The following is an 18,051-nucleotide window of genomic DNA, read 5'->3' on the forward strand; positions in this document are numbered from 1 at the left end:
CCAAACAGTACAGAAAATGAACTGTAAGTGCAATATAGCAAAAAACCAAAACAACCTGAAAATGGCCTGGAGGTCTCAAATGGTAGAAGCTCTAAAGGGCAATGAAGACACAGGGTTTTGGGTTGTGCATACCAGGGACTTACTCAATCTTGGAGTCCGTAGAATCTTATCAAAACTTGTGATCTCTCTGGATACAAACTGTTTTCCTTCACCAGCAAAGCATTTAAAGCAACTGGCTGTAGAAGGAAGAGAAGAGTGTTTTCCCAAGACAAGTAGATCTCCGCAGCTGCTGGGAGTTAAAAATCTCCTTTACTGAATTAGCTGTTGGAGCATACCTGATATTGGTTGCCACACCCAGGAGTTAATTTGAACCCTGAACCCAGAAAGTGTTAACTTTAATTCTGAATAGCGTTCTCCAGAGAAACACTTAAGTGTGTGTGGGTGTGTTTGTGTGTAAAGAAATTCATTTTAAGGAATTTGCTCATCTGATTGAGGAGGTTTGGCAATTCTAAATTCTTTTTGTTTTTTAATTTCTTTATGGGAGGATTAATGTTTTACAGTCAACAGTGAATACAATAGTTTATACATGTATAATATTTCTCAGTTTTCCACACAATACAACCTCCACTAGGTCCTCTGACATCCTATTCCAGGAGCAATCCTAAATTCTAATGGGGAGGCTGTTGAACTGAATATTCAGGAAAGAGTTGCAGTTAGAGTCCAAAAACAGGATGAGTTGACGCTGCAGAGGAAGTCTAAAGTTCACCTGTTAAAGAATTCCCTATTTGAGGAGGATCTGCCTTTGGTTCTATTCATGCTTTCAGCTGATCAGATGATACGCACTGACATTCTGCTTTACTCAGAATTGACTGACTTAAATGTATTTCTATAAAAATATTTCCTCACAGAAACATTCTGAATAATGCTTGCTCAACTACCAAGTATATGAATACTGTGGCCTAGTCAATTTGACACATAAAACTAAGTAATACAAAGATAGAACAGTTGTTATAGCTTCTTAGAAGTGGGACACGCTCACTAATTAGACTCCTTAGTCTGGTTGTATGTCTTCTCTTATCTCTGAATGTCATGATCCCCAAGAGTGTGTGTTAGACCAATGACTTGTTGTATATTGCTGGATGGAATAATGTGATTTTTATTTTGCCTCTTTTCTGAGTCCGCAAACTCTGATATAAAATAGAGTTATGTTGCATGCACACAGCATGGATAATAAAAATCTTCTTAGTGTAAAGTAGAAAGTTGTCACAACAGAAAGAATGCATGTGAGGAATAAATGAGTGTAAAATCATGTACTGCTATGGCCTAACTCAAATCTCTGGTTACTGGTTGTTCCCACAGTCATTGAAGAGAAAAGTCAAAATCCATAATCATCCACTATAGAATACCAAAGGTTCATAAACTACTTTCTTCTTTAAATTTCTTTCAGGGGTATTTTTGCCTGGTAGTCAGCAATTGAAGAGTATGCACATATGCAGAGAATGCCTTTTCACAAAATCCACAGAAGGCTATTGAACTCCCAGAAGAAAATACATCAGCTTGAGGTAGGGTGTAATGCATTAGGACAGTGCCCACAGAACCCTGAAAAGTGTCTTCTCTGGACAGTTTGAACTATTGGCTAAATTACTACCAAACACAAAAGATAAAATATACCCATCTGAAGAATAAAAAGGGAATCAGTTGCCTTCACATTTCACAGCTATCTAAAGTATCTAAGTGACATCGTTACTTATGATAGTGACAACGGCACCCTAAATGTAGACAGGCAGCTATTTTGCATTTATCTTTGACAGAGGTCATCATATGAAGCCTGACCTGTAACTAGTGAATGATGCATTTTGGCAAGAGTAGAATGTAACTCAATAGGGAAAATAGGGTAAGTGGGGCAGGAAGTAAAGCATTAGAAAAAACACTATTGTTAAGCATTATTAAATTTGAACTAGTATTATGTATACATCTGGATGGAAATCACCATTAACCCCAATGGAATTAACCCCAAACTGCTCCATCTCAAAATCCAAGTGTTTCAAATGAGATTGAATCCACAAAAAAAGCAGCAAAAGACCAAGTTGCTTAAAATGTTTTATGAAATTTTATTCGATATTACTCAGGCATACAGATTTTTGGTAAATGTGCATTTCTGAAAGTGAATAATCAAACATTTCATTTTTTTACATCTGCAATTGTCATGGAAATATGGCATAGATTATTAAAGATTTACTACTTATAGATTCATATTAAAATATGCCAAGGAGATAAATGAATTTCCGTGATGTTACTTGCTGATTATGAAAACAGAGAAATATAAAAATACCAATTGACAACTATTAAAATTAATTTTTATTCTATTACTTTTGAAATGAAACACACTAAAATAAAGTAGCCTAGCATGCTTTGCACACTTATCATGTATTATCAATATTGCAGTTTTTCATTCTTGAAAAATGAAACACATGGTCCAGTGCTGTACAGTGTCACTTTGTTCAGACATTAATTGCTATAATCATGAAAGTTACTATTAAAAGCAGATAGAGAGGATCTGTGCACAGCAAAAGAGTACTTAACTAGAGACCTTCCTAACATCTCGTTTTGTAGGAAACAGCTTAAATATTTAAAGAAAAGTGTCATGTTGATGCATTGGTGGAGTTTGGAAAGCCATGGCAGACCTGAATGGTGAATAGCACAGAGTGATATGAAGGGTTACTCACTACGCAGGCTTTTTTAATATCTGGTACTATAAAGAAGTAAGTCCTGTGGGGACTTACAAAAAGTTTTGCAAGCCCTTTTTGGCTTTTCTTTTCCTGCTGTAGTAAATAATTACTTCACTTTTTCATTTGTGCTTTATAGAGCTAATTACATTTGCTTAGAAACAGCGTTAGAATTAAATGCAATTTTTAATGATAAATTGTTTCCTTGGAAACATTTTCTTGTATGTTAAATTGTACTTTGTTCTAAAATATTTAATTTCATTTACAATTAGAAATCAAAGACAGAGGACAGCATAAAGAAATTCAGATATTGTTGCATTAATTGCCACAAAACAGTTATCATTTTTCACAATGGACAACTGACATCTAATTAAATTGCTATATAGTTATTTAACATTTATCCTCAGGGGGAAAAAAATCTTTGTGATCATTAATGGTCACTGGCATTGCACTTCTATTTTTAATTCAGAAAAAAATTCAGGATTTATATTTTTATTTAGAAATTACATATTTGTTTTAATTTGGAAAGTGCTGCATATAATGATAACAATTAAGTAGACTAGCATATGTAGGTCACCTTTAAGGTCACAGCAACTGTTTCTCAAATCACCTTAACATACGGGATTCACAGCTAAAGGCAAACCTCTCTTTGGTTCATAAGGTGTTGTCCTGGAAACCATTTTGATGCAGTCGATAATAGGGCAGACGCTGAAACACAGTGTACAGCCTGTACAAGTGTCAGTAACGGTGGGCAGGTGGGTTTCTGGATCAAACTGTATAGCCTGCAATCAGAAATATAGAGCATTGCAGTCACAGCCCACAAAGGTCAAGAATGCCCCCATTTTTAGCATCAACGCTCTGTTGCCTTAGAGCTCCTCTCAGAGACAACTACACCCAAGCACTGCAGTGCAACTATAGCAACAGTTGAGCTGCCAGCTAGGAGGAAAATAAAGACAGAGAAGAAATCATATTAAATAAGAAATGCAATGTTTAAATTGCCTTTGAGGTACCAATGACAATATTTCATAGCATAGTAAATGGAGCTTCCTCTGCTCTGTGCAGCAGTTCTCCCAAGATGGGGTGTCTTCTACCTACACAAGACGGGGTGATTTCATGCATACTCCCTGTTCTCCACACTGGAAAGTGTCACTGTCACATGGGGCAATGAGTGCACTTGTTTGGATTTCAAATTTTGCATATATATTTTTTTTCCAGAAGAAAGCAGTAGAAAAAAAAAGAGCTTCTGAGCCTTCTTCGAGGTTTGAGAATCTCTGAGTTGGTTTTAGGCACTGTGGCACAGCAATGGGGGGTAAAAAGCACTAAAAGTGGGAGGGCAAGGGCGCCTATCCTCCAGTTCTACCTGCCATTGCTCAGTTGTGAGAATCAGGCAAGGTCTCCAGCTCAGAAGCAGTTCAGGACTGAAGACATTTCCTATGTTTTTGCCTCTTCCTTCCATCCTTCTCTCTATCCCCTTTCCATGCCTCTCTGCTCTCTATCTAATATGAAGTGATCTATAATAAGAAATTAAAAAAAAAACTAGCAAAAAAGTCTTTACTAAATTTTTATTTCAAGAAGCAATGATTTTCCTGTTGAAGAAGAACATTTCTTTTTTTCCTTATTTTTCAAATTTGTGATCAATAGTAGTTTGCAAGAGTGTAAGATTACAGTGTATATAGTTCCATACCACCACCAAAGTTCTGTATCCCTACCTTCCCCCTCCCAAAGATAACCAATTAAAAATACTGCAGTTAGATGCCACAAAGTAGGTGGCAATACCTTAATCAACCATATGTGCGTTGCAGGCCAAAGCCTCTTCCATACTTGTCAAGGGGAGGGCTAACTTTCCTTCCTTTCATACAACACAAAGAGAAACATTTTAACAGCAACAACATGCAAAGATTTCCAGCTAGAGGGGCCATAAGAGCAGTTATGTGAGGAACAAGGTTAGGGGATTTTTTTCAAGCTGTCTCATTAGCAGAACAAAAAAAATGTTTTTTCACTCAGACTATGTACAAATTTGGAATGATGAGACAGTGGCTGAGGAAAATTGTAAGAATAGTAAGTTCTCCCCACTACAAACTCCTAGAGGCCAGATATGTAAACTTAAATATTTTCAAATAATTTATTATTTTTTCTTTGTTATATGCAATATGTTGTAATCCAACTCTAAATATTTTTGTTGAGAATTTCTGCCACGAAATGAAACTATTTGCACTAGGATTCTCCTTTTTACCACATAAAAACAGAGCAGCAAATCAAGTTACATCTCTTAGTACCAGAAACTGGTATCTAAGGAAATTAGCATATTATGTCTAAACAAGAATTGTAGTTGTAACAAATCACAAGACAATTTTGTCCACACTAGTTGATGTTATGTTTTGTAAAATGACCGCTCTCTGATTACTGAGAGATAAGGATTATTTCTCTTCTTTGTGTGTCCTTTCCTTTTTACATCCAAACACAAGAAGCAATTGACAAAATGAAAAGACAAACAATTCTGTCTTAGAAATGTTATACTCATCTGCAGGGAGAAGCTTCAAAAATTGTGAAGCAGATCTGCAGGTTGTCTGTCTTTCTGTCTCCCTCTGTATCTTCCCCTCCCCTCTCAATTTCTTTCTGTCCTATCCAATAAAGTGAAAAATGATAAAAAAGAAAGAAATGTTATTCTCTGAAATCCTACAAACATAAAAATTAACATTCACTTGAAGGTTTTGATTTTCTAGTTTTTGTCTTCTTGAGATAGAAGAGTCAAAGGAGTTTTAAAGGCATAATTTTGATTTTCACATTAGTAAGATTATTCTTATTTTCTTTTTTAAAAAAATATATTTTTAAGAAGGAAACACTGACCAGAACCATAGGATAAGTGGGGGTACAACTCCATACAGATTCCCACCACCAGAACTCTGTATCCCATCCCCTCCCCTGATAGCTTTCCTATTCTTTATCCCTCTGGGAGTATGGACCCAGGGTCATTATGGGTGCAGAAGGTGGAAGGTCTGGCTTCTGTAATTGCTTTCCCGCTGAACATGGGTTTTGACAGATTATTATTATTATTATTTTTTACTGATATTGGACCAAAGGCTAGGATTCTTAGCTAAAATCATAACTGAAAATTTAAGATATTAGAATACTGGTGCTATTAAGTGATAGGATTTTATACTTATTTATTTTTATTTTTTATTTGTCACTAATAAAGAGTTGAAAGATTGTAAAATTACAAATACATTTTTTTCTGATAAGTTAGTAAAGGAAAGATGAAATTAAAGTGAATGTGATATAACTAGTATTTTGAAAATCAATGTGAGACACCCCTTAGCTGAAAAAAAAGATACACTGAGTAAAAATTTTATATAAAAATAATTAAGATTTAGAAGTAAGAGAGATTTTAAGAATTAAAGTGTCTATCTTATCTCTATTAATTAGGAAGTCAAAATGCTATTCAAAACCCTGCCAGCAGAAATTTGGGAAATACCTCCAGACTGGACAATGTATATCAACTTCAACTTTAAGAAACAGAAAATATTTATCTTGAAGTTTTTATTCATCACAAGAAAGAGAATATACTTTACTGTATAATACTTCCTAAAAGCTAGGGACATTAAATAATAATATTATTTTGCAGTTTTGAGCTCAAAGAAAGTTGAGTTTCTATTTTCACAGGACTTTATGATCCCATGACAGAATTTTGGTTGGAAAATGAGGAACTGGGAAGAATTTTTAATGTTCTTAATGTGTCCAGAATGCAATTTGTTGGGTTTTCCAGCTGAAGAGGAATTCTTTGTCCTCACCTGCACAATTAGTTAGTGGAGACATGCATTTTCTTGATAACTATAGTAAAGTCCAATAAATAGTAAATAGAAGAGGTTGCATAGGCTCCTGTGCTTAATATGGGCAGCAGATCAAATCAATGGGGTTTACAGCCCACAATATTTATACAACTTTCCCATATTAGGGAGCTACTCTCTTCCCTGATCCAGCTTTCTGGTCCTTTTCCAGACATGACATCATCTCTCCAGAAAACAACTTGGATGCCCTGTATATCACATTTCAGGCTCAGGCAAAAACTAGTAAAGTCATGGGCCTCTTGGAATATACCTAAAATAGACCTACCAGGTACTTCTAAAGTGGAGACCCCAAATCTTCATCTGCAATATTCTTGGCTTTGGGTTCATGATTAGTTAACAATTTGTTTGGCTCTATATGTTAACTCTTTTTTCAGCCACCAGGTTCCAGATGCTAACATGGTGCCAGCCAGACTTCCTGGGGCAGATGAGCCCATCAATGTGTCCTGGAGTCCCACCTCCCCAGAGATCTGCCCCACCAGGGAAAGAGAGAGATAGGCTGGGAGTATGCATCAACCTGCCAACACCCATGTTCAGAGGTGAAGCAATTACAGAAGTCAGACCTTGCACCTTCTGCACCTCATAAAGACCCTGGGTCCATACTGCCAGAGAGTTAAAGAACAGGAAATCCATCAAAGGTGGGGATGGTATACAGAGTTCTTCTGTTAGTGGGAATTTTGTGGAATTGTAGCCCTCTTACCTTATGGTCTTGTCAGTGTTTTCTTTTTATAAACAGAAATTTAAATATATAAATAATGAATAAAAATAGTTTTTTTTGTTAAAAGAAATGAAGAACTTTCAAAGCAAAGATAATATTGGTAGGTTTCTTCTCTTTTTTTATATTAAAACCCAATGTTTCCAAATTTCCAAAATTGTGTGATTTTTATTTTTTTGGATGGACTGTTTTCTCCAACTTTAGGGGTGTTATCAGCATTAACCCATGCATCGACTAGTGATAGTTTAAGTACGTTGTGAGTTTCCTTTAAAAAATATGCTATAAAAGACTTGAGCATAGTGTTCCCTAAAAATAATATTCAGATTGCCTACAGATATTTGAAAAAAGCTCCATATCACTTACTATCGTGGAAATGCAAATGAAAACCACAATGTGATACCACCTGTGAGAATGCTTTACATAAAAAGACTGAAGATGAGAAGAGTTGTCAAAGATAACTTAAAAAAAAAAAGGAACTTTAAAACACTACAGGTGAGAATGAAAATTTTTGTAACTCCAAGGAAAAACAATATGGGAAATCTTTAAACAAATGAAAATGGAAATTTCATGGTCTAACAATACCACTCCTAGCCATATAGAAAACAAAAGGAATCACTATTCCAAAAAGATATGTGCACTCCTATGTTAAAAACTACACTATTCACAATGGTAAAAATATAGAATCAACTTAAATGTTTGTCAAGAGATGACTGGATATAGTAGCTTTGTGCTCTATATTCAGTGGAATTCTATTCTGCAATTTAGAAAAATGATATCGTGTTCTATGGGACAAAATGGATGGAGGTTATTATGCTAGATAAGAGGTGAAAAACAACTACAAGGTGGTTTCATGCACATGTGGAATATAAATAACTAAAGCAAATATACTTGAAAAAGACATTAAACATTATCTTTATTATCATTTTTATATTTGCTTATTTACCAGATAGGGACAGAGAGAAATTGAAAGGGAAGGAGACAATAGAAAAGGAGAAAAGTATGTACAAACTATTGTATTTATTGTGGGCTGTAAAATATTAATCCCCCAATAAAGAAAAAAGAGAAGAAAGGGAGGGAGGGAGAGAGAGAGAGAGACCTGTAGCACTGCTTCAATATGTGTGAAGCTTCCACCCTGCAGGTAGAGAGAGACTGGGGGTTTGAACCTGGCCATCATCCACTGTCATGTGCCCTCAACCAATTGAGCCACCAACCAGCCCAAGAAAGTAAACACTTACATTTTGTAAAAACTAGGGTGGTTACCAAGGGAAGGAGGCACACAGGAAAAATTGGTGGTGGAGGGTGTTATGAGTTACACAAACACATATAAATGTGAAACTATATCCCTGAGATCCTATAATTTTGTAAACTAATGTTAACTTGCTCATAATAAAAATACTTTTTTGAAACTATGTTAGGGAGAGAAGATAGAAAGATAGGAAGATGTGCACTACTCAACACCAATATGTGACAAAGCTGTCTGAATTGCACATTTAGTAATAGAAATTCTTTCTGCTACAAAAGTCAAAAGACATGCCCCATAGTCTCTAATTACAGCAGAATTCTTACCTGGTAGCCAGAGTCATTACAGGTCATGTAGCATTTACCACAGTTGATACACATTTCTTCATCAATCATAGCCACAACATGCTCTATGTTGCTCAGTTCACCATAGGTTCCAAGGTACTGCAGTGCTTTTCCAATTACATCCTAAAAGGTAGGCACTTAATTACTTACAATGTTCATTAAAAATATTAGCATTTAATAACATCGGTTTGAATTTCCATTTTAATATAGAGTTGTGTATGTTGACTTATGAGACTTTGGATATTCCAGTTTTATAGATATACTTTCCATAACTCTTGCTGAAAGATAGGGTGTGTGTGTGTGTGTGTGTGTGTGTGTGTCTAAAATGATGTTTCTGTGGCTAGAAAGAAATAAATGGCACCCTTCTCAGTGGTTATCACTCACTGCTCAATTTTAGACCTTGAAGGAACCAAAAGTAATGCAAAGTGACAAAGGGCAATGCATTTATACTAAAATACTAGAAAACTCCAGATAACTAAAAATGAAGGAATAAAAATGAGAACACTATGCATTAATATCACTGCATCTGGAATTCAGATTTTCATTAGAAAAGAGCTTTGATAGCACACCCACCTGTCATATCTTGAAGAGTATAGTTTATTTTTTGCAATTCTAATTTATGTAAATTAATTAGTTTGAGCTAATAGCTAAATAAGTGCTCTTTTACATTTAAAAAGTTAGAATTTTTTTCATTCACTATGGAAGATTTTTCATGTGGTTACACACTGCTTTGTTCTTCATATTAATTGGAAGTAAGCTTAATATGTTAAGCACAGATGATGTTTCATCAACAATAAGAAACACTTTGTTTCATAAAACAAAACAGAAAATGTAACAATGTTTGTCAAATTAATATGCTGTAAAGATTTTCTACTTTTGTTTTTAACTTTCAACAAGAAAATCCTTTGTTTTAATTTAAGGTCCATGTTCAAGAATGTTTGATTCTTTTTTTTTTTAAACCCTAAAATATTTTTTCCTTGCTTTTTATTTTTTTTTTATTTGATAGAGACAGAAATTGAGAAGGTAGGGGAAGTTAGAGAGGAAAAGAAACAGAGAGACACCTACAGCCCTGCTTTACCACTCATGAAGCGTTTTCCCTACAGGTGACCAAAGGCTTGAGCCTGAGTCCTTGTGCACTGTAATGTGTGTACTTACCCAGATATGCCACTTCCTGGTCCCTAAGGATGTTTGATTCTTACTCAAAGTCATCTTCTTGTGTTGCTTTGATATTTCTTCCCTGTTCTTTTTATGAGCATGGTTTTATCCCTTCCCACCTACTTTTAGCTCTAAGTAACTACATGCTCTTTATTTTAAGATTTTAAGTTGAAACAAAGTTTATATTATTGTATGTAATTCATTAATATGCCTTCCAAGGAGTAAGATGGTAGAAAACTTCACTGGCTTCACTATTGTTCTTTCAGTGAATTTAAAGCATAATTTCAATCATATTGCTGTCTATAGGTAGGCAATTAATGTCCAAATCACTATTTATATTCAAAATTGCTCTTACAAACTCCAAGATATACATTTATCAGCTGCATGGTGAAGCTTCTCACTAGAAATTGGTACCTCAAATTCACAATTCATTGAGTTTATGAACACAGTAAAGCTAGAGCTTGCTTCTGATTTACTTGGTTTGTGAACAGTATAAGGATTTTTCTAGTCAGTGAGGTTTGAAATTCCAGTTATATTTCACTTCAACTTTCCTTTACTCTAACATCTAATTTGCTGCCAAATGCTCTGAATTCTAGATCTGCTGTATCTTTTGAAACTGTTTCCTAAGTCCACTACCATCTTTATTAACTATTACCAATACACACCCAGTTACTTTTAATGAAACTCTGAAGAGTTTACTTGGTAAGTCTTTTCTTTTCCCACTCTTCCCTATGGAGTGTTTCCTATAAGACACAGACAGACTTCTTCCTACCTTTACTCTGAAAATCATTTGGATTAAATATAGCCTCCCCAGGTTAGCATTTAAGACTTTCTAACATGTATGTTTTGATTTTTTTTCTCACTTCTAAACACCATGCAGTTCATCTCTGCACTAGTATTTGTCGACAACTATTATAATGCCTCATTTTATGTAGTTTGCTGCTTAGTCTTCTCTTCTTTTTTTTTCTAATTTTTTATATTTATTTATTTTCCCTTTTTGTTGGCCTTGTTGTTTTAACATTGTGTGGTTACTGATGTCGTTGTTGGATAGGACAGAGAGAAATGGAGAGATGAGGGGAAGACAGACGGGGAGAGAAAGACAGACACCTGCAGACCTGCTTCACCACCTGTGAAGCGACTCCCCTGCAGGCGGGGAGCCAGGGCTTGAACAGGAGCCAGGGCTTGAACGGGATCCTTACGCCAGTCCTTGCAAAGTGCCACGTTTGCTTAACCCACTGTGCTACCGCCTGACTTCCTCTTCTCTTCTATCTTTACTTTGAAAAATTATATTCATTCTTCAAATTCATCTCACATGTCACCAGTTCATCAAGCATTCTTCAATCCTTTCTTCATTTTTCCCTAACCACTGAAGTTGTGATCACCTTTCTTTTTTCCTATACTTTTATCTCTTTCCTCTTCTTTCTCTCATCTCCATGCCATTCCATTTCTTTCCATTTTTCTTTTAATAACTATAGTATTTTATTTATTATGTGGTACTACTAATCATAGCAGACGACTTGAGCTACTACCTATCAGACTGGTACTATATATTTTTTTTGCCTCCAGGGTATTGGAGGGCTCGATGCCTGCACCATAGATCCACTACTCCTGGAGGCCATTTTTTCCATTTTGTTGCCCTTGTTGTTGTTATTGCTGTCATTGCTGTTATTGTTGTTAGATAGGACAGAGAAGAGAGGAAGACAGAGAGGAGGAGAGAAAGAGAGACACCTGTAGACCTACTTCACCGCTTGTGAAGCGACTCCCCTGCAGGTGGGGAGCCAGGGCTTGAACCAGGATCCTTATGCTAGACCTCACTCTTCGCACCATGTGCAGAAGTGCAGCTAGTATCTCTCTTTATAGCTCTCTCTTTTTTTTTGCTTCCAGGGTTATTGCTGGGGCTCGGTGCCTGCACCAAGAATTCACTGCTCCTGGTGGCCATGCCCCCCCCTTTTGTTGCCCTGGTTGTTGTAGCCTTGTTGTGGTTATTATTGTTATTGTTGATGTCATTCGTTGTTGGATAGGACAGAGAGAAATGGAGGAGGGGAAGACAGAGAGGGGGAGACAAAGATAGACACCTGCAGACCTGCTTCACTGCCTGTGAAGTGACTCTCCTGCAGGTGTGGAGCTGGGGGCTCGAATCCGGATCCTTATGCCATTGGTCCTTGCGCTTTGTGCCACGTGCGCTTAACCCGCTGCTACGCCCGACCCCCTTCTTTCTAACTCTCTTATCTCCCTTTTCCCTCTTGAGTGTTCTTTGTCTCTATCCAATAAAATAAATAAATAAATTAGTAAATAAATAAATAATGCTTCATCCATCATAATTTTCAAAATTGTATCATTTTGAACATGATTAAAGGATGACAACTATTCTAAATTATTTGCAGCAAGAGAATCAAAGAAAATGGTCACTCTGTTGTTGATGAAGTGTGCATTTATTTGTTTACAACTCCAGTTCTCCTGGATAGTACTTACTGTTAGCTTATGGATACATTTGAGTACATACCTTAGAGTTTAGAGTTCCTTGAAAAATAATCAGTAAACTACATATGGCTAGTCTAGTCCCTCTAGGAAACACATCTGTGGAGATTTAGGGAACCTACATACATTATTCTATAGAGTGCAGACATATGCAAAGGCCAAGTGGTCTGCAGTAGCCATTCCTAATTAGTGGAATGTTTACACTTGAATGTATATATGGGGAAAGTGATGCAAAAGTTTTACAGCTCAGATGATACATTTTATTTAAACTGAAGTGTTCACCAAGGTGACATGATGAACCACAGAATATTAGAATCATATCTTTGTCAACTAGCAAAAGTATTTTTTTAAAGTTAAGTCAGTTATTATTGACATATAGTGGAGGATTTGAGCAGTGGGAAACTAGAAGTCTGAAACTCCATCTTTCCTATATCACACCTAAGATACTATAGAATGAATTTATTAGTTTTGGTCTATTTTTAGACAACTGATGTATTTTAAGTTTTGATTGCTATCTGATGCATTAGATATTAAATCTCCTAGACACCTGATTAGCATGTAACCTAGCAATCCTATAAGTAAGTGACATCAAAAAACTCGTATCAAGAGCAGCATGCTTGGGCAATCACTATGATTTCCCTCTGAAAGGGATTACATATTTAAATTACTTGGGCATAGCTGTTTAATCACTTTGTTATTTCCTTATATGGGCATTTATTGACTTCCCTTGTTCTTATCTTTTACACCAAGTGCACTAATTGCCCAGTAAACTTATCTAATTGGAATAAGATAATCTGGTTTGTTCTTATTAGATTTATGCTGACTCTCAACTTCTTCCCTTACTAATGCTCTTCATTCAAAAGTTTAATGATCTTCCTATAATTTCACTGATGTTAGATCTCAAGTTTTGGGTGTACATTTATCTTTTCCCATTCCTATCACATAACCATATGGGCCTCTTCCTTACTTATTTTTCAGAATTTTAATATTAAACATATTTTATTTATTTATCTATCTACTTATTTATTTATGAGAGAGATACATGAACATGGATTAACTCTGACTTATGTTGTTGCTGAGGACTGAACCTGGGTTCAAGGTTCAAGGAGACTTGCAGGTATGAAAGCCTTTTGTATTACCATTATACTGTCTCCCTAGCCAGCCTTTTCCTTTTCTTTCTTTTTTTAAAAATTTTTAATATTTACTTTCCTTTTGCTGCGCTTGTTTTTTTTTTATTGTTGTTATAGTTATTACTGTTGTTGTTGATGTCTTGTTGGATAGGACAGAGAGAAATGGAGAAAGGAGAGGAAGACAGAGAGGGGGAGAGAAAGAGAGACACCTGCAGACCTGCTTTACTGGCTGTGAAGGGGCCCCGCCCCTGTAGGTGGGGAGCCGGGGGCTCGAACCGGGATCCTTCAGCTGATCTTTGCAATTTGCTCCACCTGCACTTAACCCACTGCGCTACCTCCCGACTCTTGCCTTTTCCTTTCCTAAAGAACCCAGATAGCATTTCACTTTGCATTGTTTTTTAATGAGAGGTATTGTATAATGTCCTCGGAAGCCAAAGCAAAGAGAGGGAACTCTATATTTTTAGAAAAGTAAGTCTTGAGTTTAAATTCAGTAGAACTCTGATAATTGAGGATTCACTATGAAACACTGAACTTGGAAGGCAGAAAAGAAAGTTATAGATGCATCTGCCAATCCCAATCTAATCAACGCAACAAGTACCACGTCAGCATGCTTCACTTCAGACCGTGTCCAGAGACGTCAGGCATGGAATGTTAACCCTTCACCCTCATTACTCGGGTAACTCCTTTCCTTTCATAGGATTCTCAAATTCCATTCCAGGAGGTTCACTTCCTAAAAAAATCCCAAAAACCTACATATATGCCAGGTCCTATAAGACAGGGCATATGTTCACATGTATCCATAAATTAGGGCAAAATATATACCTGAAAGCAAAAGCACACAATAGTCTGTAGTGATTCAGTATCAACTTCCTAATGAAACAGTGTCTACTTAGATACCCTCCTCACCTACTTCCTATTACAGTTCTCTCACTCACTCCAAAGCTAACCTCATCAAAGCAAGGACTACAAAAACTGAATAAGGGCAAGAGACTGGCACACTTTAACAATGACTCCTTAGTCACTATCAGGCCACCCCATTAGCTGGGGCCCTATTCGGGGAGTCCTGAGATTCCCAAACAGATATGATGGGCCTAGACCTCGAATAAAACCCTCTCTCCATTGTTACCGGTCACTCATATGAGGAACAACACAATAAACCCCTTTGTGGGCCCCCATAGAACCTTGCCCTCAACCTGGATCAACAATGGTAGAGAATGTTCCATCCTCCAAAGGGATGCTGGACAATATACTCTATGCTACATCTGAGGAAGATGGGTCCTAAAATTGGGGCAGTTTGGAACGTTCCTACTTAAGACCACAGAATGTGAGCTCAGATCTACAGGGATGCAGAGATCACATAGGCTCCTAAGCTGAATATGGGCCCCAGATCACATTAAATCGATGGGGTTTACAGTCAACAATATTTATACACCTTTCCCATATTAGGGAGCTACTTTCTTCCCTGATCCAGCTTTCTGGTCCTTCTTCCAGCCATGACATCAGGATCCACCTGCATATCAGATTTAAGGATCAGGCAAAATAAATAAATAAATAAATAAATACTAGTATAGCCATAGGCCTTTTGGAATATAACTAAAATATGCCTACTAGTTATCTACAAAGTGGAGGGCCCCCCAGCTCTTCATCTGCACTATTCCAGCCTTTAGGTCCATGATGGGTCAACAATTTCTTTGGCTTTGTATGTTAACTCTCTTGTCAGCCACCAGGTTCCAGATGCTAGCAGGATGCAGACCAGACTCCCCTGGACAGAGAACTCCACTAATGTGTCCTGGAGCTCTGCTTCCCCAGAGCCCTTCTCCACTAGGGAAAGAGAAAGATGGGCTGGGAGTATGGATCAATCTCTCAACGCCCATGTTCAGTGGGGAAGCAATTACAGAAGCCAGACCTTCAACCTTCTGCATCCCACAATGACCATGGGTCCATACTCCAAAAGGGTTAAAGAATAGGAAAGCTATCATAGGAGGGGATGGGCTAGAGTTCTGGTGGTGGGAATTGTGTGAATTTGTACCCTTCTTATCCTATGGTTTAGTCAATGTTTCCTTTTTATAAATAAAAAATTAAATTAAAAATAAATTAATTAAAAGATACAATTTTATCAAGAGTAAAAATAAAGTTATAGATGACAGTGAAAGAAGTCAAAGAAGCAAGTAATCCCACCTGCAGAGGAGAGTCTTACAATTGGTTAATCAGTGTTACAGGTATCTCTCCTTCTCTCTCCCTCTCTTATCTCCTTTTCTTCTCCCAAGTTATCTCTGCCTTATCAAATAAGAGAAAGAAAGATAGATAGAAATAAATAAAGAAAAGGAAAGGAAAGGAGGAGGAAGGGAAGGAGGAGGGAGAGAGGGGATGGGGAGGAGGAAGAAGAGACGAAAAAAGAAGAAAGTAAACCATGACGCAGGATAGAAGTAAATGAAAATCTTCAAACTGATGTGGGAATGGGAAAGAATGTATTACAATGAAACAGGATGAGGTTTGGGTGTGAAAATGGTTGGTTCACTACACATATGAGATCTGGATCCCTATGCTTTTTATGTGGGTGGACTCGTATTTTAAAGAGGCAAATTCTTGTCAGACACTTTGTAGTTAAATCCATTTAATAAAGCTAAATGTGGTGTGTTTTTCACTATATCCTAACGTACCTCAGGCGTCAACTCTCAAGTATGTTTTCCTTGTTCTTTTAGTTCTGAGAGTGTTCTCTATGGGGGTGTCAGAAAGATAAAAGGAGTTGAACAGTTCTTTGCTCTAATTTTAAGTTAATAGTACAGCATATGCTCTAAGTGGTGGGAATATTATTTTTTTCATTTTTACTGTTAAAAGATAAAACATATTTCCATGTTCCTAATATTTTCTGCAAATTCAGGTAATTCACAACATTGGCACTTCTGTTTTGGTTTTTTTTTTTTTTTTTTGACCTAGGATCCTGCACATGTGCAATTTCATCATCCAAGGCTGACTCTTAATTCAGATAGGGTGACAAAGAAAGAGAGAGAGAGAAAGATACCACTTAAGCAGAGCTTCTTCCAGTGCCGCAACATGTATGGCAGTGGACATGCCCTACCTAGTAAACTATGTCTCTAACCCCATCGTAAGTCTTAATGCTCCTATTGTATGATCTTCATTGATAACTCAATCTGCATTTTCTCACAGAATTACTGCATACTGAGTTATCTAAATGCTTACACATTTCTTAATTGCCACCAGGGTTGTCATTGAAGCTCAGTGATAGCACTATGGAATCTACTACTTCCAGCAGCCATTTCCCCCCTTTTTTGTTTGTTCTATTTTATTTGGTAGGACAAAGAGGAATTAAGAAGGGAGGGGGAGATAGAGAGGAAAGAGAAATACACCTACTGGCCTACTTTACCACTGGTGAAAATTCTCCCCTGCAGGTGGGGAGCAGAGGCTTGAACCCAAGTACTCATGCATACTAATGTGTGCGCTCAATCAAATAAGCCATAGTCTGGACCCTGCTTAGCACATTTTTTCTCCTGGGGAAATTATGTGATCATGCCACCGAATTTCTTTTTGATAGATCTGCCTTCTTTGATCTTCAAGTTAGAGTTCTAGACTATGGGATAATTTTCTACTGTTTTCTCTGAAATTCTGAAAAGTAGATTCACCAAAGGTAGACAGCCTGCTTATATATTTAGGGTTAGCCTTCCTTTCCACGGTATAATGAGCTCTAAGATGATATGAGCTGTCGGCTTTTCTTTACAATTCCTTTAGCTGCCATTTACCCCAAACAAGTTTTTAGAAGGAGCCAGAAATAAACCAATGCAGCAAGTCCCTTCATTGCTTCTCTTCTTCTGTGAGATTAAATTTCTAACAAGGCAATTCAATAATTTTTCAGATGCTTTGCTTTTAGTGGAATGGGATTTCATCTGAAAGTCTGTATAGACTTACATTGCCCCTCTATCTTGCCTGTCCATATTAACCATCTGGTTACGAGGTCTCTGATATAGTCCCAGAATAACATTTCCACTTTTCTATCATTTCACTCTCTTGCAACTGCTTCCTTCACGATTCACCTGTAGGTTTGTAGATTTCCATGCGTGTATATACCTTTTTGATACATATAGCTCCTCACCTAGCCCTTCAATGAGAGTATATAACCCAAACAAAATATACATTTCCAACATCATACTTGAGTCAGGAATCACTCCCATAAAATATAAAACAGACACACAAAACAAATTTAGACTAAAGTCTGATCCACGTTTTATTTTAAATGAGAGTTTGATAATTTCTCATCTGCTATTGTAGTATATAGACAATTGAAGATGCTACTATTGCTCCCAATCCCACTTCCCTGGTATCATCTCAGCATGGCTGAGGAAGTCTCTCACTATTTTTCTTTCTGTGACAATGCCTTTATGCTCCAAAGTGCCTAATATGTTCTT

The 18,051-nt window shown here is 36.8% G+C and overlaps 1 protein-coding gene and 1 non-coding gene across 2 annotated transcripts in view; both read right to left on the reverse strand.

Annotated features, from left to right (window-relative positions):
- Window positions 1-2,091: 2,091 nt before the first annotated feature.
- Window positions 2,092-18,051, reverse strand: part of DPYD (dihydropyrimidine dehydrogenase) — a 944,675-nt gene continuing 928,715 nt past the window's right edge. The window contains exons 22-23 of the mRNA XM_016189943.2: window positions 8,850-8,990; window positions 2,092-3,508 (exon numbers count right to left, since the gene is read on the reverse strand). Of these exons, the coding sequence (XP_016045429.1) occupies window positions 3,338-3,508; window positions 8,850-8,990 (312 nt within the window). The 3' untranslated portion in view covers window positions 2,092-3,337. The remainder of the gene's footprint in view (window positions 3,509-8,849; window positions 8,991-18,051) is intronic.
- Window positions 4,463-4,589, reverse strand: LOC132541649 (U6atac minor spliceosomal RNA). Its single transcript, XR_009552778.1, has one exon. It is a non-coding gene; the product is annotated as a U6atac minor spliceosomal RNA (small nuclear RNA).

This window comes from Erinaceus europaeus, chromosome 11, assembly GCF_950295315.1.
Source record: "Erinaceus europaeus chromosome 11, mEriEur2.1, whole genome shotgun sequence".
Taxonomy (NCBI): domain Eukaryota; kingdom Metazoa; phylum Chordata; class Mammalia; order Eulipotyphla; family Erinaceidae; genus Erinaceus; species Erinaceus europaeus.